Below are 26,604 nucleotides of genomic sequence, written 5' to 3'. Positions count from 1 at the left end.
TACCTCCCCCTGACATCAACTTCCTGTTCCAGGGCAGGGGACCAGTAGAGCTGACAGCCTTGCTCCTGCTCCACGCGTTCCCTTGTGGCCGCCCCCACCGCCCCTCCCTAGGTACGCTAGAGTGGACCACAGCCCAGATGTACTCGAGAGAGGCCAATCAGGAAAGGCTGGGGTGTTGGTTCACAGACAGACTGCTGAACTGCAGAGGTTGAACCGAGTGGCCTGATTCTGGCTTGTTGGAGGACCTGCACATCAGCACCGCTTGTATGGAGGAGGAGTGGTCCTCCTGGCACTGATGCTTCTCTGGGGACCGAATCCCTTGGTAGCCCCAGAGCTCTTGGCACCATGTGTCAAAGGGGATCGATCTGCCAATGCTTTTTGGCCTTCGCCTGATGCCAGTCATCAAGGCTCCTTGGTGGTTGATGAATCTCCACATTGCCTCAGGGTCAGGTCATCCAGGGGCTCTGCATAGCAATCGCATTGAGGCAAGTGGAGACTCACTCAATGCACGCCAGTGTCCAAGATGTGCCGTCTCAGCCATATGGACTGATGCACCCAATGCAACTCCCATCGATGTTGGGGTTTCAAACCAGGCTCCAAAATTTTTTCTCTTTGAGCCTCTCTGGCCAGCTGGATTCTTTTTTTCATTTAAAGAACACAGCTGGAAGGGGTATGTTCAGGCAACACCAAGAATGAGCGTCTTTACCAGATATGATCCCTATTGCATCGGCTACAGCGCTTAAAGCTACTGGAACCTTCAATGGAATGGAAAACAAGCTATGGCCAATGGTAACTGAACAAAAGGGGCAAACACCAGAAAAATGAAGCTCCACCGGAGCTCAGGCCTAAGAGAGCCTACAGAGCATGGTAAAAATAAAGAGAACTTAAAAGCGGGGAAAAACAAACAAACTATAAAAGAATGGAAAAGGAAATTTTTCTGCAGAAAATAAAACAAAAATCAGGGGAAAAACCCCCGAACAGAAGGTACAATATTCTCAAAAACAGACTCACACACCAGATGCTATGAGGAGCGTGGGAAAACACGTTCTCTACTCTTGGCGGATGAAGAGAGGAACTACTGGTCCTGTACTCTCACGGCAACTGGGAAGGCCACCATTATGCGCGGTTTGAGGACACTGTTCAAGAAACGGTAGTATATTAGCTTTATTCAAGCTCCACACTGGGCGACGTGGATGACGTCACCCATAGGAGCCGACTCTGTGGGCGCTGTGGGTGCTTGAGCACCCCCAATATTGAGAAAATTCCTTGTATGTATCCAGGGAAGGGTTATTTCCATTGGGCTTAGCACCCCCAATAATTCTGAAAAGTTGGCTTCTATGACGTCACCCACATGTGAGAATATGGCCTGGACTGTACTTGCAGAATAGCCTTTTTCATAAAAATTACAGAACATTAAAATAGATGCTTGATGTTCAAGAAAATAGTTAATCAGAAAACAGCAGTAAGGTCTATGAGTACGAGTTTACTGTGCAAATTAAGCTAAAGGTACAGCCCAACGGATTTGACCACATACAGCACAGTAATACAGGAGCATGTACCACTGAGTAATCCTGAAGGTTATTTAGGGCTTTTGCAACTCCAACAGCTTTAAAAGCTAGAGCCAACGCAAACTGGTGCTCTAAATGAAAATTTAATCAGTGTAATAATGAAGTGGTATGTTCTCTCAAACACATCCAGTAATAACTCTAGCTACAACAGGGTGTGCAATACTCTGTGTGTGGAGTCCAAGAAGCAAGCCTGATGCACAAAGAAGAGCCAAAACGATAAAGGCCACAATAAAGGGGGAGTGGAGATAGCCCTGAGATTAGGGCAGCAGTTCTGGTCTTTTAGCTTTGTTATATTAGGAAAGGCAGCAGATAAGTATAGAGTTCTAAGAATGTTCACAAACATTGTGCTAAAGATAAAAAAAAAATAATTAAGTCTACATAATTTTCATTTTTTTTTGTATATACTTCCCATGGTGTACTACTACTTAGTATATTACCCGATAGCCAACTTTCTCTGGGGTTCTCTCTCTGTCTTGCCTCACCACTTCTAAACAAGCTGGAATTGATAACATCCTATGAACTGCTACAGTGCTTTTGCTCTAATAAACTGCCCAATGAGATTTATTTTGTACAGTATTACAAATCACAGGGATGACAGGGTAATGAAAATGAACAACACTGGTTACTGTACATTATAAAGCAAAACAGGTTGGTGGAATGTTACAGACTAACCAATTTTTTAGAACACGAGCTGTAAAGGACAAGAATTCTCCCATCTTAATAAAATGGCTAGTCCGGTGGTTCTCAAACCTGGTCCTGGAGGCACCCCAGCCAGTCAGGTTTTCAGGGTATCCACAATGAATATTCATGAGAGAGATTTGCATGCACTGCCTCCACTGTGCATATCCTGAAAACCTGACTGCCTGGAGGGTCTCCAGGATCAGATTTGGGAACCACTGGGCTAGTCTATAGGTACCACCAATTTATTTTTGCTGCTAGTAACACAGCTACCTCTCAAAGATTTTACTACACACCAAGCCCTTTATTAAATCACTACCACAAAACTACATATACATCTCAAACTACTGTAGCTAAAAGCATTTTTCAGTAACGTTATAAATTCAGACCTTAACATTATGGAGGTATTTTTAGATATATATATATATTTTTTATAAAGGGCTTTCATAAAATTGCCTTGGGTGAATCTTTTCATAAAGTCCATTAAAAAGTTTCAATACATAAATAACATATATACAGTCACAAGGTAGCACCATACTTTTACATGATTTGCGTGTAGGTATGTTTTGGGGTACAGTTTGGGTAGAGAATGGGCGGAGTCACAATTTATGCCATGTACTTTATAAAATGCTCACCTGCATGGTATTTTAAATGCTAACATTTACACCTCCTTCCCCCAAATGGCAAAAATGTCTGCAGCTTCATTCCAGTGGATTTACCCCTAATATTTTGTAAAGGCACAGAAGCGCCTACGTGTCTTTCTAGAATAGGCTAGAAATAGGTGACTTCTTGCCATTTATTTAGGCATTTATATCCCACATTTTCCAATTAACATTGTTTCAATGTGGCTTACAGTGATAATAAAGTAATTACATTTGGTGAATAGTTCTAAGTCAGTAAGAAAGGGTTGAGTGTTTCAGTTACATGATCATGAAGAACATGGTTGGGTTTATTGATGTGGTTGTATATGAAGGTAGAGTAGTTTTTAATATTGGGGCTAGTTGCCTGTTTGTGAAAGAGGGTTGGGTACAGACTAGTGAAAGTGTAAGTTAACAAGGAACTTTCTGATTCACAACTAGGCAAAACTTGTTATAAAGGTTACAGCTTTATGCCTTGCTTTGTCAGCACAGAAGGACTGATACAGTCTGAAATCACCTCAACTTTCTTTGGGCAATTTATTTCATATCTTGACCATAGATGCAAACTCCTATTTATTTACACCCATTCATAATTCTAAATGCTGAAATGTACTATTTAAATCATATATCTTTTTGCTTTTATGCATAAGTTAGGACATCACAAAATAAACTTGCTAAAAAGTCATTAGCCTTTTACCCAATGCATTCTGAGCTGTAATAATTAAATACTCACAAGAACTAGTACTAAGAAGCTTACCTGTGACAAATGTAACATGACCTATCTTTGTGCGTTGGGCAGCCAGTACCTCCGCCAATACCATATACATATTGATTACTTTTAGAAGAGTTTTCAGCAAAATAAATGCCTGCTCCAAACATCCCTCCGATGTATGCATGTCTCTCATCAAACCCCTTGTGAATGATAGCATTAATGAACGGAGATCCTACAGTGAGAAAATGAACAACTAAATTCTTTGACCTATAAATTGACAGAGGCAAAAGCAAATGGGGACTCATTTTATTAAACTGTTGACCTGTAAGAGAAGAAAGATCAAACACCAAAAGCCAAATGTCATTTAAATAAAACAAAGCAGTACTACTATTACTACTATTTATCATTTCTATAGCGCTACAAGGCATACGCAGTGCTGTACACCATACACAAAGAATCCCTAATCCTGCTGGCCAGAGCTCTACAATCCAGCATGGATAGAGATGCACTTACTACAACATACTAGAAATGAAAAACTCAGTTTACTTCAGGTTACTGTATAAACAAACTATACTCATGCAGTGGTTCATACTGTATTCATTGGTTAAAAAAACATTAAGGCATATTTTAAGGAAAAGTATGTTATAATAGTTTTGAGTGTTTCTTCAAATCACTGAGGAAAAATAAAGCATACTTCAGAGCTTGTGTGGGCTTGAAAATCTAGAAGATACAAAGCTGTGCTTTCTAATGACAAAGTAAATGTTTCACTTTTTGTGCTATATGCAGCTAGCTCTATAAGACAAACCATTTGCTTACCATGAAACAGCATGCGTTCATTATGATGGTTGTGATTCTCCTCTGAGACCTCTTTCTGCCGATGACAGAATCTCTCCCTCAGCTTCTTGTTAACTACTTTCTGAATCTGTAATGATGGAAGAGGATGGCGAAAACAGTAAATGTAGCTTCTTTCACATTTATTATAACTAGAAATTTCAGCTGCAGGCAGTAGTGAAAGTTATTAGATACACAAAAGAAAGTTTTAGAGTAGGTCTACAATTTCAACTTTACCCTCTCACTAGTACTTCTATAACTAGCAATCAGTCAATAATGGCTATCTCTGTACCTCTAAAGCACCAAAATGCTATTACAATAGGATCTTATGGTTTGGGGGTTTCTTTTTGAAGAAAGTACAATAGTTGAAATAGGCAGTAAGAAAGGAGATTTTCAGTCTTTAGGAAACCCAGCACCGAGCCCTGAGGAACTCCACTACTCACCTTCCTTTCCTCCGAGTGGATTCCATTTACCACCACAACCTTCTGTCACTTGTTGGTCAACCAGTTTCCTAGCCACTTCACCACTTTTCATCCTAAATTCAGCCTGCTTAGCTTATTTATGAGTCTTCTGTGAGGGACCGTATCAAAGGCTTTGCTGAAATCCAAGTAGATTACATCTAGAACGTGTCCTTTATCCAGTTCTTTGGTAACCCAGTCAAACAGTCAATAAGATTCGTTTGGTAAGATTTTCCTTTGGTAAAGCCATGTTGCATCGGATCCTGTAACCCGTTGGCTACAAGAAAGTTAACTATTCTTTCTTTCAGCAGCGACTCCATTATTTTTCCTACCACTAATGAGAGACTTACCGGTCTGTAATTTCCCACTTCTTCCCTGTCTCCACTTTTGTGAAGAGGGACCACATCCACTCATTCCCAATTCCGTGGAAGCTCTCCAGTCTCTAAAGATCTATTCAATCATTAAGAGGTCCCACCAGGACTTCTCTGAGCTCCCTCAGTATCCTGGGATGTATCCCATCTGGCCCCATAGCTTTGTCCACCTTCAGATTCTCCAGCTGTTTATAAATGCTTTCTTCCGTAAATGGTGAAATATCCACTCCATTCCCAGATATTCCCTTGGCAGCCGACTGTGGTCCTTCACCAGGAGTTTCCTCCACTGAAGAGAAGTAATTGTTTAGCACGTTTGATTTATCCTCCTCACTCTCCACATAACCATTCTCATTATCTTTCAGTCTTGTAATTCCATTCCTATCTTTTCCCCTTTCTCCAATATATCTGAAAAGGTCATCACCTCTCTTTACATCTTTAGCCATTTTTTCTTCCGCATGCACTTTTGCTAGCCTATTTCTCGCTTTGCTTTTTCAGTTTAATCTGATCTTTTCCGTGATCCTCTCATTGCGTTCTTTTGTATTTCTTCTACAAAGCCTCTTTTGCTCTTATTTTATCATATACTTCTTTGGAGAACCATATAGGCTTCCTGTTTCTCTTGTTTTTGTTTACTTTCCTTGCATAAAGATCAGTTGCTATATTTATAGAAGCCTTTAGCTTGGACCACTGATTTTCCACTTCTCCTGCGCCTTCCTATGTCAACAGCTCCTTCTTCAGGTATTCTCCCATTTTATCAAATCAGTACATCTGAAATCCAGTACTTTTGAGTTTTGTGCGTTTGCCCTTATATCAAACCATATCGTGTGGTGATCACTATTACATAGGTGGGCACCCACCCGGATTTTGGAAACACTTTCTCCATTCCTGAGCACTAGATCCAGTGTTGACCCTTCCCCTCGTGGGTTCTGTCACCATTTGTCTGAGCAAGGCACTTTGAAATACATCCACAATCTCCCTACTTCTTTCCGATTCTGTCGACGGGATGTTCCAATCCACATCAGGCAAGTTGAAATCTCCCAAAAGTAGCACCTCCCCTTTCATACCTATCTTTTGAATACTCCTCCACCTCTTCGCCCCCTCCCATCCTTCCTAAAAAGATTATAGCCCTGTATGGTCACATCCCATTCATGGGAATCAACCATGTGTCTCTGTAATAGCAACAATATCCAAGTTTTCTTCAAACATCAGGGCTTGCAAGTCTTGAACCTTTTTACTTCGACTATGAGCATTTGTGCTCATTGCTTTCCATGTGCTAAGTGAGATTAGGTGGTTGTCTATATTTAGATGACTTTTCTCTCTGCCACCATGTTTATTCTGGGGGTGACTTTCTGAATTCCCTTGTTTCCTTTTGTCACCCCCATCCTCTAGTTTAAATATCTAGAAACATATTCTCTGAATTTGTCCCCAAGGATCCTTTTTCTCATCACAGAAAGATGTAGCCCATCATCACAGTACAGCCTGTTATTTTTCCATATATTACCCCATGCTCCTATGTATCTAAAATCTTTACACCAAGACTCAAGCCACTTATTGAATTCACTGTTTTGCATACTCTTTCCTCTCCCTTCCCCCATGTCGGAATTACTTCAGAAAAAGCTGCAGTCCGAACCAAAGATTTCAGTCCCTCCCCAAGCTTCTGGAATGCTCTCTGTGCTGTAAACTTGCTATAATTGGCCGGGTCATTTGTTTCAAGGTGAATTACAACATCAGTATTTGAAGCCTCGCTCTCTTCTTGGATCACATTCAGTATTTGGTCGGTACTTCTGGTAGCTGAGGATCCTGGAAGGCATTTCACTTGGTTGGAACCCTTGAACTGTGCTCCTAAGTTAATGCCTCTGATAATGAAGTCTCCTAGCAGTAAGAATTTTCTGCTTTTCACCAATCTGTCATTGTTTGGGGGATGTTTCTTAGGTTGTGCTACCTTCATTGCCTCTGGTTCCACCTCAGTATTTCTTTTTTCAGCATCATAATGATGCAATGCAGCAACAGTATCAGACAGGGGCAAAGGTTGGGAGGGTGAGTGCTTCTGTGTCACAGGTCTTAGAGGAACAGATGGGTCACAGTAGGCTCTGTTTGACTGTTTTATTCTCTGTGGCGGTGGTGAAAATTCACATCAAGGTGGTGGACATCCTTTTATATACACAAACAATGACAATTACACTAACAACTTACAATTAACAAACAAAATCAGAATCAAAACTCAGCCCTGTGTAACACTGTTCCTGAAATCTAGCAGGCACTTAAGAGCCAAGACTTTCCCCTTTTCTAAACATAATACAGTTAAGCTGTCCGTGCAGCTCCCGAGGGAGCTGATCCCATAATTGGGCTGCTATTGAAAAAGCGTGTGTTCTAATCCTTGCACACAAGAGAAATATAAAGTGGTGAAACCACTACCACTAACTCCTCTCCTCACACGTTTGTACCATGCCAGCCTATCAGGAAGGACCCAATCCTCAGTGTCTTAAATGCCAAGCTTAACAGCTTAAATTTAACCTCTGCTCCAGTAGGCAACCCATGCTACTCTTCCCTGTACCGAGAGGACTTACAATCTCATTTTGTACCTGAGGCAATGTAGGGTTAAATAAGTTGTCAGTGGGATTTGAATCCTGGTTTTCCTGTTTCTTAGCCTGCTGCTCTATTAGACTCCTCCTCCACTCCTATTTGATTTCTTCCCTTGACAGATCCATGTTATGAATGATGCTGGATACATGGTTGTTATAGTTTCATGCAAGGGCATAGAGTTGATTTTTGAATACTCCATCGTGTCCTTTCTTGCTTCATTCACAAATTGAACCCTTTCAATTTAAATATACAAATGACTCTTTAGCAGACAGGGACACACATAGCCACCTAGGACATTAAAATTAACAACCAGCTGCATCCAAGATGATTTGATTACATGCTCGATCTTCAGAAAGTAGTAGTATTGATATGATTGTTCTGTCCATTTCTTTCACACTTACCCTGATGACATTATACCTGTTGAAGACACCCCCAGCATTGCCACCATCCCTATGCTCCCGGATAGAATTCTGCATCTAAATGGGAAAAAAAAAGAAAATAAAAGAAAATATACAACTGCTTAAGTCTGAATTCCAAAATTTTACAAATCTTGTTGGTTACAGTAATAGAATTTTCCAGTGTCACTTGCATAGAAACAGAGAAAAAGAACATTTGATCCATTTAGTCTGGTATCTGAACCTACCAGCTGTGTTGTAGCAGGTCTTACTTGATTTAGGGTCTTCTCCGACTCCAACACTACAGTACTTTGTGTCTACCCTACACATACTTGAACTCTGCAACTATTTTGGCTCCCATCACCTATGCTGGAAGTCTACTACTACTACTATTTAGCATTTCTATAGCGCTACAAGGCGTACGCAGCGCTGCACAAACATAGAAAAAAGACAGTCCCTGCTCAAAGAGCTTACAATCTAATAGAAAAAAAAATAAAGTAAGCAAATCAAATCAATTAATGTGTACAGGAAGGAGGAGAGGAGGGTAGGTGGAGGCGAGTGGTTACAAGTGGTTACGAGTCAAAAGCAATGTTAAAGAGGTGGGCTTTCAGTCTAGATTTAAAGGTGGCCAGGTGTTCACCACCCTCCCAGTGAAAAAGTATTTTCTCAAATTCCTCATGAGTTTCTCTCCATCAAGAATCAAATGAAGACCCCTTGCCCTTGGGCTTTTCATTTTACAGAAAATGCTTCCTCCTGCTAGATACTTGAATCAATGGGGCCTATTTACTAGCTACTTGCTTAAATCAAATTAATGTGTTAGTATGTATTAATGCACCTTAACTGGTTAATAGCGCCCTTAAAAAATTTTGCTAGAAAAGAAAGATAAAAAGGCTGATCTTAATATTAGCTGACATTTGTTCATAAGCACTGCTGTAGGAGCAAAGATATGCAGATACAATTTTTAGACACAAATTCTCGACGGATGCCAGCTAAGCAGCCTATTGCTCGAAAAACTACACATTTGTTATTAGAGGAAAATGACAAGACTAACAGATTCATGCAGTGGGCTGAACATTCTAACGTCTTGTATTTCTTAGAATATGCATAGAAATTTATCAATATGAGCAGTTATCATAAGTTTTAAACCTTGGCTATGGCATTTTAAAAAATACACGGATTAGGTGTCGCTATAGGATAGATGGAAGCACTGAATATACATTTTATTTTATTTCCATTTTGTTCACACCTTTTCCAGTAGTAGCTCAAGGTGAGTTACATTCAGGTACACTGGATATTTCTCTGTCCCAGGAGGGCTCACAATCTTGGTTTGAACCTGAGGCATTGGAGGGTTAAGTGACTTGCCCAAGATCACAAGGAGCAGCAGTGGGATTTGAACCGGCCACCTCTGGATTGCAAGACCAGTGCTCTAACCACTAGGCCACTCCTCAACATATAGGTAACAATTCTACAAACTGATACCAAGATTTAGGTGCACCAAAGTCATAAGCTGAACGCCAAGATTCCATTATAGAATACCTACATAAGTTGGTATTTCTATGCCTAAAGGTACCTACCTACAGTTATGCCAAGTCAATGGCAGTCATAACAGTGTCTAAGTGTGCCCAGAAGTGCATGTAACTTTAAGTATTCTATAAGTAACATGCATATCTTGGAGACATGCCCATGACCCACCCATACACTGACTGTGTTTTCACCCCCTTGCACTTACACGCTAAGCACTTTTGATGCATATTTTATAGAATAGCACCTAACAATTAAAACGCAAATGCCAATTAGTGATGTCATTTATGCACAGAAGTGCTCCTATTCCAAAAATTGTTGTGCATAAATGGCACCTAAATTTAGGTATACCTCTCTGAATTGCCCTTATAAGATTTAGGTACTCCTTATAGAATTGCTCTTATTAGAAACACCAGAATAACCATAGTGGGTCAGAACCAATGGTCCATCTAGCCCTGCGGCCAATCCAGGTCACAAGTACCTAGCAGAATCCCAAAGAGTAGCAAGGTTCCATGTTACTGATACTAAGGATAAGCAGTGGCTTTCTCTGTGTCTATCTTAATAGCAGATTATGGACTTTTCACTACTTCAAAGAAATTGAAGGAAATTAGTGAAGCAAGATTTCTCTTGGCTGAATCCATGTTGACTCTGTTCCATTAAATCATATTTGTCTGTGTTTTCAGTAATTGTATTTTTTATAATAGTTTTTGTCATTTTGCCTAGCACTGACATCAGGCTTACCAGTCTAATTTCTCAGATCACCCCTGGAACCCTTTTTAAAAATTGATGTTCTATCAGCCACTCTTCAATCTTCAGATACCACAGACAATTTTAATGACAGGTTACAGATCACCAATAACAGATCAGTAATTTTATGTTTGAGTTCTTTCAGCACCCGGAGTGATATATATCAGTCCAGGTTGATTTACTATTCTTTAAACTTGTTAAATTGGCTCACTACATCTATCAGGATCACTGAGATTTATTTTAGTTCCCCCGTATCATCACTCTTGAAATCCATTCTGGCACAGACAGATCTCTTACATCCTCTTCAGCAAACACCAAACCCTCAGTACATAAGTACTGCCACACTGGGACAGATCGAAGGTCCATCAAGCCTAGCATCTTGTTTCTAACAGTGGCCCAATCCAGATCATAAGTACCTGGCAAGATCCCATTTCACCCTAAGTGAAATCACTTTCTCGTGCTCATTTATTAATCATAGACTCACCCCCCACCTCCGAATAAATTGATATTTAGATAAGCATAAATCTGCTTATAACATCTTACCATAACCAATCTGCATAAGATAAGTTTCGTGTGCACAGTCATAAGAATGTTATGGTTAAGATGTTATAAGCAGATTTATGCATTATCTAAATATCAAATTTATTCGGAGGTGGGGGTTGAGTCTATGATTAATAATGAGTCACGAGAAAGTGATTGCACCTTAGGGTGAAATGAGAACAGCCGTGTCAGCTATATGAGACTCTACCTCACAGAACAGTATAGCTATACAGTCTATCTACGTAGCTAACCCGTTGCTACACAACTCTGTTAGGTGGTTTTGTGATATTGTCTGAATTCAGAGGACTGAGTGAGGCCGTAAATTGTTGGACAGTATTCTAGAAATAAGCAGTGGATTTTCTCAAAGCTCCACTTTAATAATGGCTATGGACTTTTCCTTTAGGAAGCCATCCAAACCTTTTTTAAACCCCGTTCAGCTAACGCTTTTACTATATTCCTAGCAACAAATGCCAGAGTTTAATTACATGTTGAGGTGAAGAATATTTTCCCTGATTCGTTTTTAAATTTACTACTTTGTAGATTCACTATGTGCTCCCAGACTAGTATTTTTGGAACAGAGTAAACAAGAAAATACACATCAACCTGTTCCACTCCAGTCATTATTTTATGGACCTCTATCATATCTCCCCTCAGCTGTCTTTTCTCCAAGCTGAACAGCCCTAGCCGGCTTAGCCTTTCCTCATAGGAAAGTCGTCCCATCCCCCTTTATCATTTTAGTTGCCGTTCTGTGTACCTTTTCTAATGCCACTATACCTTTTTTGAGATGCGGTGACCAGAACTGCACACAATATTCGAGGTGCGGTTGCACCATGCAGAAATACAAAGGCATTATAATGTCCTCATTTTTGTTTGCCATTTCCTTTTCTAATAATACCTAACATTTTATTTGCTTTCTTAGCTGCCGCCGTCGCACACAGAACAGAGGGTTTTCAACATAACATCAACAATGATGCCTAAATCCCCTTATGGTCGATGACTCAATGTAGAACCCTGCATTACGTAACTAGAATTCGGGTTCCTCTTCCAACATGCATCACTTTGTACTTGCTCGCATAAACGTCATCTGCCATTTAGATGCCCAGTCTCCCAGTCTTATACAGTCCTCTTGTAATTTTTAACAATCCTCTTGCGATTTAACAACTTTGAATAACTTTGTGTTGTCAGCAAATTTAATTACCTCACTAGTTGCTCCCATCTCTAGATCATTTATAAATATATTAAAAAGCAGCGGTCCCAGCACAGACTCCTGGGGAACCCCATTATCTACCCTTCTCCATTGAGAGATACTGACCATTTAACCCTACTCTGTTTCTATCTTTTAACCAGTTTTTAATCAACAATAGGACACTAACCTCCTATCCAATGTCCTATACAGTATTTCATGAGGTACTTGTCAAATGCCTTTTGAAAATCCAGATACACAATATCGACCGGTTCACCTTTATCCACATGTTTATTCACTCCTTCAAAGAAATGTAATAGAGTGGTGACGCAAAATTTCCCTTCACTAAATCCATGCTTTTGAATACGTCAGGCTCACTGGTCTGTAATTTTTCCGGATCGCCTGGTGGAACCTTTCTAAAAAAAAAAATCGGCATTGCATTGGCCAACCCTCCAATCCTCTGGTACCATGCTTGATTTTAAAGATAAATTACATATTACTAACAAACGTTTCCACAAGTTCATTTATCAATTCTATCAGTACTCTGGGATGAATACCATCCGGTCCAGGAGATTAGCTACTCTTCAATTTGTTAAATTGTGCCATTACATCCTCCAGCTTTATAGAGATTTTATTCAGTTTCTCCAACTCATCAGCTTTGAATACCATTTCTGGCACCGGCATCTCTCCAAATCTTCCTTGGTGAAGACCAAAGCAAAGAATTCAATCTCTTCGCTATGGTTTTGTTCTCCCTGAGTGCTTCCTTTACCCCTCGGTCATTTAGCAGTCCAACCGATTTCTTTGCTGGTTTCTTGCTTTTAATATACCTAAAAAAGTTTTACTATGTGTTTTTGCCTCCAACGCAATCTTTTGTTCAAAGTCCCTCTTTGCTTTCCTTATCAGCGCTTTGCATTGGCTTGACATTCCTATGCTGTTTCTTATTAGTTTTCAGGTCGGTTCCTTCTTCCATTTTCTGAAGGATTTCATTTAGCTCTAATAGCTTCCTTCATCTCACGTTTTACCATGCCGGCTGTTGCTTGGTCTTATTTCCTCCTTTTTTAATACACGGAATATATTTGGCCTGGGCTTCCAGGATGGTATTTTTGAACAGCATCCATGTCTGCTATAAATTTTGACCTTTCGCAGCTGCTCACTCTAAGTTATTTTTCCCCTCTAAGTTTTTTTTCATTGTTCTTTTCATTTTCATAGTCTCCTTTTTGAAAGTTAAATGTTAACGTATTGTATTTCCTGTGTGTACTTACTCCAAAGCCGATATCAAATTCTGATCATATTATGATCACTTTTATCAAGCGGCTCCGGCATCATTACCTCCTGATTGATCTGAAGATTTGTTTTCTGGGTGGTCCCCAAACACCCTGGGTATGAAGCCAGGGGGTCTGTTCTACATGAGCCCCCCAGCCCAGAGAGATGCATTCGTCGTCAGAATTTTTTGTGGCTGAGGAGCTTGGAATGGAAGTCCCGGAATCCAATTGGATCGAATGGTCCACCAATGAAGGGAGTGTACAAGCACTGGGGACTCTTGGGATGACATCTTCCAGGCTCCCCGTGGCTTGACACCACTGAGAAGCCAGGGGCCATTGGACTGATCTCATGTGAAGATGGTCATGGGTGTAACTTACACTGTGGCCTAATAATCTCAACATCTGCCGAGCTGTGACCTGCAGAGAGGCTCGAAGCCTGGAAGAGGAGTGCAACAAGAGTGTCCACTCATCTCCAGAAGGTAGGTTCGTGCCTTCTATGTGTTCAGCAGGGATCATATGAACTCCAATCGCTGGACAGGGCTGAAGATGGGAGTTGAGGTAGTTTAAAACGAACCCCAGTAGCTCGAGCACCTAAATAGTCCTCTGCATGGACTCCTAAGCACCATCATCAGAGGTGCTCTTTATCAGCCAATCGTTGAGATACGGGAACACATGGACGCCCAGTCTGCGTAGTGATGCTGCAACTATCGCTGGACATTTGGTGAAGTGAGGCCAAAAGGCAACACGCGGTACTTAAAGTGATGTGTTCCCAGTCAAAAATCGAAGATACTTCCCATGTGATGAAAGAATCGGGATGTTAGTATATGCATCCTTTAAGTCCAGAAAGCAAAGCCAATCATTTTCCTGAATCACTGGGAGAAGGGTGCCCAGGGAAACCATCCTGGACTTCTCTTGGACTAGGAATTTGTTCAGGGCCCTTAGGTCTAGGATGGGACACACACCCTGTTTTCTTTTGCTACAAGTACCAGGAATAGAATCCCTGCCCTTCCTCCCCTGATGGAACGGGCTCGACCAAATGGGCCCTCAGAATGGCTGAGAGTACCTGCCTGTGCTGAGAGCTGAGTGAGCTCTTAGTGGGCAATCTGGAGGATGTCGATAAACTGAAGGCATATCCGAGACAGGACCTATTTGAAGAACCCACCGTTGGAGGTGATAAAGGGCCACTTTTCTTGACATAATTTCAGCCTCCCCCGACTGGCAAGACATCCAGAATGGACACTTTTACTGTGGCTATGCTCTGCTGGAGCCAGTCAAAAGCTCGTCCCTTGTTTTGCCTGGGAGCAGTAGGGGCCTTAGGCACAAGCTGTTGATGTGAATGAGTACACTGGGGCTGAGCCTCAGCAGGCTGGCGAGCCAAGGGGTTGTATCTACGCCTTTGACAGTAATAGGGACTCCTTCTTGGAATGCCAAAAGTCCGCCTTAGCTGAGGAGGTAGATCATAGGCGGTCGGTGGCCCAACTGTTTGAGGAGGCTAAAGGGGTGGGGTTAGGGGCGGGGCTTACATCCATAATTGTCTGACAACACAGAAAAAAATAAGTAAAATAAGTCACAATTAATACCTTTTATTAAATTTAGATATTAAATATGTATCATATGTCAAAGAATAAAGTGTTGCTCAAAGCATGTACTAGCCACAATTGCTCAACTGCAAAACACTATGCACAAATTTGTGCAAAAACACACTCATAAACCTTACTGTACCATAACACTGGGCAGACCCTAATAAACCAATATACCACCCATACGGAAAATGCAGACCGTCAACAATATGAAACAAGGGATCATAATATCACAATTTTCATGTAGAGCCACAAAACACCCTTTTAGGGTGGAAAGTGTTCACAATGAGCTCCTTTTATGAACGACTATATGCAGATCCTTCAAGAGGTAGTGTGTCATGATTTAGGCTCTAAAACCTTTTCTGATGATTTGGTGCCACCTCAGTAAGCCCAATACACAATCTCTCCACTGCAAAATACTATACACAAACTTGTGCTAAAACACACTCATATAGCCTTACCAAACCATAACAGTACTAATTCCAAGGACAGGATGAGATAAACCTTATGCGTGGAAAGGCAGCACTGTAATTACACCGGGCTCTAAAACACCAGTGCACAACCTAGTGAAACAGAAAAAAAAAACAACAACCCAAAAAGGGCTGAAAATACTACACGCTAGCAGAATACTGCACCTTGATCACACATGAAAAACACATGACACAACAGATATGAAGGCAAAACACTGAACTGGAAAGTTACCTCAAGAAGTCAGACTCAGCATGCAGCAATACTAGAAAAATTGAAATTTACATGCAAAACATCACAGATGCACACATTTCCAAAAGCTGACATATTCCAGTTAATAAATTCTGAATAAAATACTTTTTTCTACCTTTGTTGTCTGATCATTCAGTTTTTCTATTCGCTTTGGTCCCACTGTCTTCTGTTTTATGCAGTGTCTTCTTTCCATTTGATATTTTTTCTCTTACCATGTCCACCATCCTCCTGTGTCCTTATGCGTCCTGTCTACCATCTGTAACCCTGTCCCTATCCTTCAGTATCCCGATCCAGCTCTTAAATTCAACAGTTTCCCCTCCATCCATATCCAGCATTTCTCCTCACTCCCCTCCATCCATGTGCATATACTTCCCTTCCCTCCATCCATGTCCAGCACCTTCCCTCTTTCTCTCCTACCATTCCATCCAGTGTCATCCCTCTTTCTCTCTCCATCCTTCCACCCATTATCCTCTCCCAATCCTTCCGTCCATTGTCTTCCTCTATCTCCCCTTCCTTCTAGACAGTTCTCTCTCTTGACCCTTTTCCATTCAGCATGTCCTCTCTCACCCCATCCTTCCAGTGTCTTTCCTCTTCCCTCCCTACCAGTTTCTTCCCTCCTTCCAGCATTTTTACTCTTTCTCCCTCCTTTCATCCAGCCAGCATTTCTCAGTCTGACAGCTAGGGTCTCCCCCAGTTTCTCCCCAGCAGCTTCTCTCTCTCTCTCCTGCCCATGTCCCCTCTTTCTCTCCCCATCTCTCTCTGGCTCTCCCCTGCTCTTTTCCAAGTCCCTGGCTTTCCCCTGTTCTTTTCCATGGCCCCTCTTTCACTCCCCATCTCTTCCTGGCTCTCCCCTGCTTTTTTCCATGTCCCTGGCTCTCCCCTGCTCTTTTCCATGGCCCCTCTTTCTCTCCCCATCTCTTTCTGGCTCTCCCCTGCTTTTTTCCATGTCCCCTGGCTCTCCCCTGCTCTTTTCCATGGCCCCTCTTTCACTCCCCATCTCTTCCTGGCTCTCCCCTGCTTTTTTCCATGTCTCTGGCTCTCCCCTGCTCTTTTCCATGGCCCCTCTTTCTCTCCCCATCTCTTCCTGGCTCTCCCCTGCTTTTTTCCATGTCCCTGGCTCTCCCCTGCTCTTTCCATGGCCCCTCTTTCTCTCCCCCTCTCTTTCTTGCTCTCCCCTGCTTTTTTTCCATGTCCCTGGCTCTCCCCTGCTCTTTTCCATGTCCCCTCTTTCTTTCCCTATCGCTCTCTGGCTCCACTGCTCTTGTTCATGTCCCCTGGCTCTCCTTCTCTCTCCTCCTACCATTTCCACACGTTCTCTTCTCTCCCTCCGGCCCGGGCCTTACAGCAGCGCTGACAGAAGAAGAAAAAGAAGTGCAGGGCCGCAGCAGCCTTCAGACATGCGCTGTCGGCTCTGCCGGTCCTCTGTCCCCGGAACGGGAAATTGATGTCATGGGGCAGAGACCGGCAGAGCCGACAGCGCATGTCTGAACGCTGCTGCGGCCCCGCGCTTCTTTTTCTTCTTATGTTATGCTGGCTCCGAGAGAAGCGGCGGCAGGGGATGAGCGTAGGTGTCGTTTCTGGCTGCCGCTGCGCTGCTCAATAGAAGCGGCGGCAGCAGATTTCATCGTTGGGAGTCTTGGGCTACATTTGGAGAGGGAGGCAGGCGGGGCCGCCCCAAAGGTCACAGCTGGGCTGGGGAGGCTTAGCCTCCCCAAGCCTCTTATATGGGGCGCCTATGAGGTAGATGCCTGGTGGGAGAAAGAAGAGATGGTATCTGTATGTTTCTTGATTTGGTCTGTGGCATCCTCAATCTTCTCTCCAAAAATGGTTATACCCCTGGTATGGGGCATTTGCCAACTGCTGCTGAACAGAATGTTCCAAGTCAGAAACACACAGCCATGAGAGTCTGTGCATTGCTATACTTTGGGCAGAGATCCTGGATGCCATGTCAAAAGTATCGTTAAGTGCCCCTGGCCAAGTACTTTCGACACGCCTTCTGCTGCTTCGCCAACCAGTGAAGTGACTTGGCCTGCTCCGGAGGGAGTGTCTCAGCCAGATCCATCAACTTACGTACTAAGTTTCGCAAGTAGACACTCAAAGAACTGGTAGGATTGTATTCAAGAGATAAGAATTGAGGCCTGGAACATCTTTCTCCCAAAAGAATCCAGGGTTCTAGCTTCTCTACCTGGGGCATAGTCCCTGGAACTCCTGGCTCTTTTGAGAGCAGATTCCACCACCATGGAATAGTGAAGCAACTGAGGCTTATAAAATCCAGGTGTGCTATGGATAATGTACATGGAATTATTATTGGGCAGTAATGTGACTGACAGAGGGGACTCCCAATTCCTAACGAGGACTTCTTGGAGTACCTCATGGAGAGGAACAGTCACAGCCTCCCTAGGAGATGTGTAGTCCAGGACCTCAAGCATCTTCACCCTGGGCTCATCCTCCACTTCTAAAGGAAATTAAATGACGTCAGCCATTTCCTTTACAAAAGATGGAAATGAAAGGCTCTCCAGGGGAGTCTTTCTCCTTTCAGGTGGGGGGAGGGTTTACAGGGTATCCCATAGGACTCGTCTAAGGAAAAGTATCTGGGATGTTCCTCTGACTCCCATGAGTGCTCCTCATTGGTGTCAGATAAAACCTTTCTATGGGAGGGCCGAGACCAAGCCTGCCTTGATGCAGAGGAGACATGTCCTCGAGAATGGCATTGAGGAGTTTGTTCCAGTCTTGACTCTGGCGAAGCTTCCATGTCGAGGTCCCGGCTTAGTTGGCAGTTGACACTGGAGCCGCACGCAGTAATGGTGTCAGAGGCTGCACCATAGGCTGAGGGCCATGTGTGGCCACAACGGGAGGCAGGGTAGGTGGAAGTACCCTCGGTGTGATGCACACCATTGCATAAGGCCATCAAGCAGCTCAGGCAGCAAGACCCAAATGCAATCATCAAGGGTCGACATCGGGAAAAGCTGGGGCTCTGGTAAAGAGACAGGTTGTAGGACTGTCGGGGTTGATACAGGAGCTGGCTGGTGGCTGCTGGTAGAAGAGCGCATCGGTACTTTCATGTATGGAAGGAGAGCAGTCCTCCCAGCACAGACGATTCCTGGGTGCAGAATCCTCAATGCCCCACAACTCCCGGCACCATGCGTCAAGGGATATCGTTGATGATGCTTCTTGGCCTTGACCTGAATCTTGCCACCCAAGGCTCCTCAGTGCCAATGAGGATGACGTCGAATTCTCACATCACCTTCGGGTCTTGTCAGACGATGGACAGTCCCAGGGGCTCTGCCACAGCAGTAGGCCTCGAAAACAGCTCCCAGTGTTTTCAGGTCTAGCAGCAGCCATGCTTACTAATGCTCCCAATGCCAGTGCATGCTTGTTAATGCAGATGTCTCCGACCTCAATGCTGATGTTGACACCGAGGAACTGGGCTTGGTTCCAAAAGTTTCTCATGAGTTGGGTCCTTTTCTTCATACAAAGGCAAAGGCTGCAGTTTGCAGGGCTATGGTCATGACCTAAACACTGGAGACACCAAGAATGCGTGTCTATTCCAATGATCATCCAATTGCACCGGGTATAGCGCATGAAGCTACTGGGAACTTTAGTTGACATTGATGGGAAAACTTCGTTGGCTAAACTAAAAGAAGAGATGGTGCTGGAAAAAAGGGACGAGGCACCTGAAAAAAAAAAAATAGGGAATGAACCCGGCCAAGGCCCAAAAGCGTCCTTGTGACGATGAAAAATTAAGAACAATTTGGCAAAAAAACTAAGAAAATAAAGGAAATGGTAAAACAATGTTTTGTGAATGGAAAGACCATTAAAAGGTGAAAAATAAACAAGCCGGTGGCACAAAGAAGCTCTTGGACCAAGCAAGTGTGGAGATGGTGAAAAAAAAATACACCCACTCCTCACCACGGTAAAAAAGTAACCGAGGTAACCGCATTCACGTGGTGGGTGGGAAGGCACTTGTGCATGCACAGTAGAGTGTGTCTCGTGTTGCATAAGTTCTTATGCTTGTCATAGACCCGGACAGGGTACTCGGCCTGAATTACCAGGCCGGGGGAGCCATCACATGTTCCACAATGTAGAAACATGCACTCAAAGGGTAATCCAAAAACTGTACACATGTGGACAATACCAGAACTATGTCCTAAAAATGCTGTTGACTGATGGCATTTCAAATGATTAGCATCTGGGTGCAGAGTCGCTCTATATGCCCTGTAAGGTGAAACATACATTCTCATCAAAGTGTTATGTTGGGTTTCCCGTGCAGGATATGGCAGGGTGCTGTCTTATAAAGCGAGAGACTGCACTTAAATTGGTCTACCTCCATGGAAATATGGAGTTCCTCTTCCCATTTACAAATAATTCTATATACCGCTCCTAAATGTAGGCGCCGCTTATAGAATATGCATAGGTAGCAATGTTTTCTGTGTGGATTTTTTGGTGCCATATTTTTGGTGAGGCCCCACCTGGAGTACTGTGTTCAGTTCTGGAGGCCATATCTTGCTAAGGATGTAAAAAGAATTGAAGCGGTGCAAAGAAAAGCTACGAGAATGGTACGGGATTTGAATTACAAGACGTACGAGGAGAGACTTGCTGACCTGAACATGTATACCCTGGAGGAAAGGAGAAACAGGGGTGATATGATACAGACGTTCAAATATCTGAAAGGTATTAATCCGCAAACGAACCTTTTCCGGAGATGGGAAGGCGGTAGAACTAGAGGGCACGATATGAGATTGAAGGGGGGCAGACTCAAGAAAAATGTCAGGAAGTATTTTTTCACGGAGAGAGTAGTGGATGCTTTGAATGCTCTCCCACAGGAGGTGGTGGAGAGGAAAACGGTAACGGAATTCAAACATGCGTGGGGTAAACATAAAGGAATCCTGTTCTGAGGGAATGGATCCTCAGAAGCTTAGCTGAGATCAGGTGGCAGAGCCGGTGGTGGGAGGCGGGGCTGGTGGTTGGGAGGTGAGGATAGTACTGGTAGACTTATACGGTCTGTGTCCTGAAAATGACAGATACAAATCAAGGTAAGGTATACACAAAAAGTAGCACATATGAGTTTATCTTGTTGGGCAGACTGGATGGACCGTGCAGATCTTTTTTTGCAGTCATCTACTATGTTACTATGTAATAGGCAAGTCGTCAACATGAGAAATCTGTTCTTGCAATGACTTATGATAGCGAAGTGGAACTTGCACCTGAGCTTCAAGACCAAGAGCTTCATTAAGCTGTTCCAATTTAGAGCTGTCCAAATTAACAAAAGGTATTGAGGAAACATAATGATGCAATTGCAGATATGCAAAGGCATCTCCAGGATGTAAATGAAAGTCATCACACAATGTTGCCAAAGGTTTCAATCTGCCACCCTCCATGATCACTTGCCAAATATATGTCATGTCCATGGCAAGCCAACGCTTGCAAGTTAAAGAGAAGTGGCTAGTAAAGGCAAAGCATCAGGAGTTGTTCCTATACGTTTACACAGCCATCTCCAAGCCTGGCATATAGGTCTGTATAAAGGACAGTTCAAGGCTGCCCCCTCCAATTTAATATGTCCAGCGTGTAATACATAGCTGAAGTGCCAAGGTGGAGTAAACCTCATTTTTGCTGAGGTGTAGGAAAAGTAGTCTGTAGACCAAAACCAGTCATTCAAATGTCTCATTTGACATGCCACAGAGAAGAGCTTAATATCCAATAAACCCAAGCCTCCCTTATCGTGAGGTACAGATATCAAGGAGAAAGGAAGTCCAGCTCTCTTGCTATTCCACAAGAAACAGGTAACAGCCCTTGACAATTGTTGTGCATCTTCAGTCTATAACATAATTAGCAGAATGTGGAAGATATATAACCAACACGGAATTATCATTATATTATACAATGCAATTTTGCCCAGTAAAAACAGAGGGTAAGCCAGCCACATCTGTAGCTTAGCAAGGGTTGAATTGAGCAGGGGAGTAACATTACGCTTGTAGAGGGAGGAAAGGTCATGCAGAAGGATGACTCCCAGACACTTTATGTAGTCACCTGACCAAGATAAAGGGACTGCGCCTGTACAATTATGAACAGTGGTAGGGTCCATAGATTTCTGTAAATTAAGGGTAAATCCCAAATAAAACCTAAACTCATCAACAATACTAAGCAAAGAGGGTTATGGACAGGTCAAGGCCAGCAGAATATTATCGACATAATCTAACACACTAACCATTCCCATGAATCTCATCATCTTTTAGTATGCAAAAAGGGTTCAAGAAACAATAGGAATAAGAGGGGGGAGAGGGGACAACCCTGACGTGTACCCCTTTTAATAGGAAAAGTCTCAGTCCCAACCCTATTGATCAGACGTGCTGAGGGGCCAGCATAAAGTGTTTGGACTGCCTGGTAAAAACCACCCCTGCATCCCCACATATTGCAGCACTTGAAAAAGATATGTCCAATCAACTTGATCAAGTACTTTGGCTGTATCTAGGATGACTAGCATGCTTAGGTATATTTGCTCGCATATAATGAGTCATGGCCATAAATACTTTACACACACTGAGGCCAGACTGCCTACCCTTCACAAAGTCAACCTGATGATCTCCAATCAGAGTAGGCAATAAGGCAGGCAACTGATCCGCCAATATGCGGGAAAAGATCTTAATGTCTACAATTCTGGATACAAATCATGCTTCCTTGGATTAGGAATTAAAGTTATCAATGCCTTGTTAGCCCAAGGAGGAAATATCCTCAGTCTAAGGCTGAGGCATAATAAGCTTCTAAGGGTCCACATAAATGAGAAACCATAATTTTATAGAACTCAGAAGTGACGAGATGATGTGATGCATTGAAGGAGATAGATGTGTTGTAGTCCTTCTCCGGGGTCCTGCACTTCACCAGCCTGATTATCAACATTAACTGAGCATCCTGCTTTTGCTCATCCCCCGTATTCATTGTTGACTGTATATGGACAAGTTTCTAACAAAGACACTTATCTTTTGATACCGAGAACTTATACGTGAGTAAACACAAAGGAGTATGATTTATCATAAATATAGATTTCACACTTATGGTAATAAAACTGTTAAGATGTTGGCTTGTATTGTAAAAACCTGGGGGGGGGGGGGGGGGGGGGGTGGGGGGGCTTCCGTACCACTGTGGCTCTTCAAGACCCTGCAGGACATACGTAGAACCAACCAGATCAAATTGCTTGTATACTCTATGATCATTTTCACTCTACAGTGGGGGAAATAAGTATTTGATCCCTTGCTGATTTTGTAAGTTTGCCCACTGACAAAGACATGAGCAGCCCATAATTGAAGGGTAGGTTATTGGTAACAGTGAGAGATAGCACATCACAAATTAAATCCGGAAAATCACATTGTGGAAAGTATATGAATTTATTTGCATTCTGCAGAGGGAAATAAGTATTTGATCCCCCACCACCAGTAAGAGATCTGGCCCCTACAGACCAGGTAGATGCTCCAAATCAACTCGTTACCTGCATGACAGACAGCTGTCGGCAATGGTCACCTGTATGAAAGACACCTGTCCACAGACTCAGTGAATCAGTCAGACTCTAACCTCTACAAAATGGCCAAGAGCAAGGAGCTGTCTAAGGATGTCAGGGACAAGATCATACACCTGCACAAGGCTGGAATGGGCTACAAAACCATCAGTAAGACGCTGGGCGAGAAGGAGACAACTGTTGGTGCCATAGTAAGAAAATGGAAGAAGTACAAAATGACTGTCAATCGACAAAGATCTGGGGCTCCACGCAAAATCTCACCTCGTGGGGTATCCTTGATCATGAGGAAGGTTAGAAATCAGCCTACAACTACAAGGGGGGAACTTGTCAATGATCTCAAGGCAGCTGGGACCACTGTCACCACGAAAACCATTGGTAACACATTACGACATAACGGATTGCAATCCTGCAGTGCCCGCAAGGTCCCCCTGCTCCGGAAGGCACATGTGACGGCCCGTCTGAAGTTTGCCAGTGAACACCTGGATGATGCCGAGAGTGATTGGGAGAAGGTGCTGTGGTCAGATGAGACAAAAATTGAGCTCTTTGGCATGAACTCAACTCGCCGTGTTTGGAGGAAGAGAAATGCTGCCTATGACCCAAAGAACACCGTCCCCACTGTCAAGCATGGAGGTGGAAATGTTATGTTTTGGGGGTGTTTCTCTGCTAAGGGCACAGGACTACTTCACCGCATCAATGGGAGAATGGATGGGGCCATGTACCGTACAATTCTGAGTGACAACCTCCTTCCCTCCGCCAGGGCCTTAAAAATGGGTCGTGGCTGGGTCTTCCAGCACGACAATGACCCAAAACATACAGCCAAGGCAACAAAGGAGTGGCTCAGGAAGAAGCACATTAGGGTCATGGAGTGGCCTAGCCAGTCACCAGAACTCTTAATCCCATTGAAAACTTATGGAGGGAGCTGAAGCTGCGAGTTGCCAAGCGACAGCCCAGAACTCTTAATGATTTAGAGATGATCTGCAAAGAGGAGTGGACCAAAATTCCTCCTGACATTGTGTGCAAACCTCATCATCAACTACAGAAGACGTCTGACCGCTGTGCTTGCCAACAAGGGTTTTGCCACCAAGTATTAGGTCTTGTTTGCCAGAGGGATCAAATACTTATTTCCCTCTGCAGAATGCAAATAAATTCATATACTTTCCACAATGTGATTTTCCGGATTTAATTTGTGATGTGCTATCTCTCACTGTTACCAATAACCTACCCTTCAATTATGGGCTGCTCATGTCTTTGTCAGTGGGCAAACTTACAAAATCAGCAAGGGATCAAATACTTATTTCCCCCACTGTATGTGGACCGTTCAGAGGTGGACCCTCGAGTCAAAGTATTGTTTTTTTTTTTTAAAGATAGGGTGGGTCTTCCTCATTTATCGGACTCAGATAGTCAAATTTTGAATGCTCCGCTGCAAAGGAACTTCAACAGGCTATTAAAAAACTGAAGCCATATTCAGCTCTTGGTGCAGATGATTTTTCCATAGAGTATTATAAGCTTTTGCAGCAGCAGCTTATTGGCCTCCTTTTAACTTAATCTGTGGTGGACGAGGGTGCCTTCCCATCTCATGAAAATGTAGCTTTAATTACATTAATTCCTAAGCCAGGGAACTCAAGTGAGGAAGCAGATTCCTATCGCTCCATTTTATTGCTTAATGTAGATATTAAAATTGTTGTTGTGGGTTCTGGCTACTTGGCTGACTCATTTTTTTTTTACCTGAACTGGTTAGAGTCCAGCTCAGGTTGGCTTTGTTCAAACCGGGCAATCAGTTTTAAATACGAGACGAGTGAATTTAGCAATGTCCTACTGTCAGGAGCAAGATATCTGAGCAATGTTGGTAGTGTGGATATGGCCAAAGCCTTTGACCAGGTCAACTGGCAACATTTTTTCCGGGTGCTGGACTGAGTAGGGGATCCAGGGCTGACTCTCTCATGCAATATAGGCACTTTAAAATGCTCCTCGGGCACAATTGCTTGTAGCCCTACTTTTCAATTAGTCATGGAACACGCCAGGGATGTCCTCTCTCTCCCCTGTTTTATTTGCTTTATCCTTGGAGCCCCTTTTGCGGGTGCTCAATACTTCTTCAGAGATGTAGGGCCTGGATCTGGATGGCCATCTGATTAAAACATTGGACCACTCAGCTGATATCTTAGTGGTGCTGACTTCTCCGCATGATTCTCTCTCTCGGCTGCTGTCACTTCTGGCCCATTTTGGTAGCTTTTCTGGGTTCTTCCTTAATTACTCTTCCAGGGCTTTGCTTGTATACCTTGAAGTTCAGCAAAAGTGGCAGGGTCATTTTCCACCAATGTGAAAGATACAGCGTTGTGCTACCTTGGGATCCTTTTGCCTATTGATCTAACAACTCTTTATAACATTAACGTAGCTCCCTTGACAGAAGACACGAGACATAAGTTGCATCTCTGGTGGGCTTACCAGTTGTCTTTACGAGGCCGTATCCATCTTTTTAATGTGCTTCTAGCTCCTAGGTGGTTCTATACCTTTCAGATGCTGCCTTTAAATTTGCATGGCAAGCAGGAATGACAACTTCACAAACTTACATACGGGTGGGTAAGAAACCTCACCTACCGCTGGCCCTGATTCAAACTCTAAAGCGCATGGTGACACGGGCCTGTTAAATATTCAGTATTTGATGGTGGCCAGTGGCATCCGCCATATTAATGATTGGTTTAAAGGCACAGAGCATTTTTCTGTTACTTCTTTAGAAACTAGACTCCTTCCCAGAATATATTTCAGCTATATTCTCCATACCTCTACTAAACTACCTCCTCGCACATTACAATATAACCCTCCTACTTAGGTCCTCTAGGGCAGTTTGGAGCAGTGTAAGTGTAGGAGGCACCACTTTTCTTCATCAGTGACCCCTTATCTTTCTCTATGTAATAACTCTGCTTTTCCTCTTGGGCAAAGTTTTGAGTGTTTTTACCTAGCCCAAGTAGTTACTGATGAGGGAAAGCTGAAACCCTTTACAACAGGAATTCCAGCTACCATTGTACCATTATTTTGCATATTTGCAGCTTCAGCATTATATCTCATTGCTCACATGGTTGCTTGGAACGCATGACATGGCAAAACATGCAATCTCAGAGCAAATTTGTAAAGCAGCTCTCTCAGCAACATGGATTCAGTAAGTATGTGGATCCCTTGCACAAAAGTGTGAAACTGCTCTATAGATAATTTATATCCAAGATCTGCGGACCACCAAGTCACTAGTCCTGCACAGCCCAAATCTGGTGTGGTGTCCTTTAAATACTGATGATGAAATGCCAGAGGCACAAATTGTTGC

General features: G+C 43.0%; 1 protein-coding gene across 1 annotated transcript in view; it reads right to left on the bottom strand.

Moving 5' to 3' along the window:
• Nucleotides 1–26,604, bottom strand: part of TNKS (tankyrase) — a 505,381-nt gene that overhangs the window by 21,989 nt on the left and 456,788 nt on the right. The window contains exons 23-25 of the mRNA XM_030194488.1: nucleotides 8,238–8,312; nucleotides 4,413–4,518; nucleotides 3,642–3,828 (exon numbers count right to left, since the gene is read on the bottom strand). Coding sequence (XP_030050348.1) covers nucleotides 3,642–3,828; nucleotides 4,413–4,518; nucleotides 8,238–8,312 — 368 coding nt within the window. The remainder of the gene's footprint in view (nucleotides 1–3,641; nucleotides 3,829–4,412; nucleotides 4,519–8,237; nucleotides 8,313–26,604) is intronic.

Source organism: Microcaecilia unicolor, chromosome 2, assembly GCF_901765095.1.
Source record: "Microcaecilia unicolor chromosome 2, aMicUni1.1, whole genome shotgun sequence".
NCBI lineage: Eukaryota > Metazoa > Chordata > Amphibia > Gymnophiona > Siphonopidae > Microcaecilia > Microcaecilia unicolor.
Note: the sequence above shows the minus strand (reverse complement) of the source record. Positions and strands in the feature narration are given on the sequence as shown.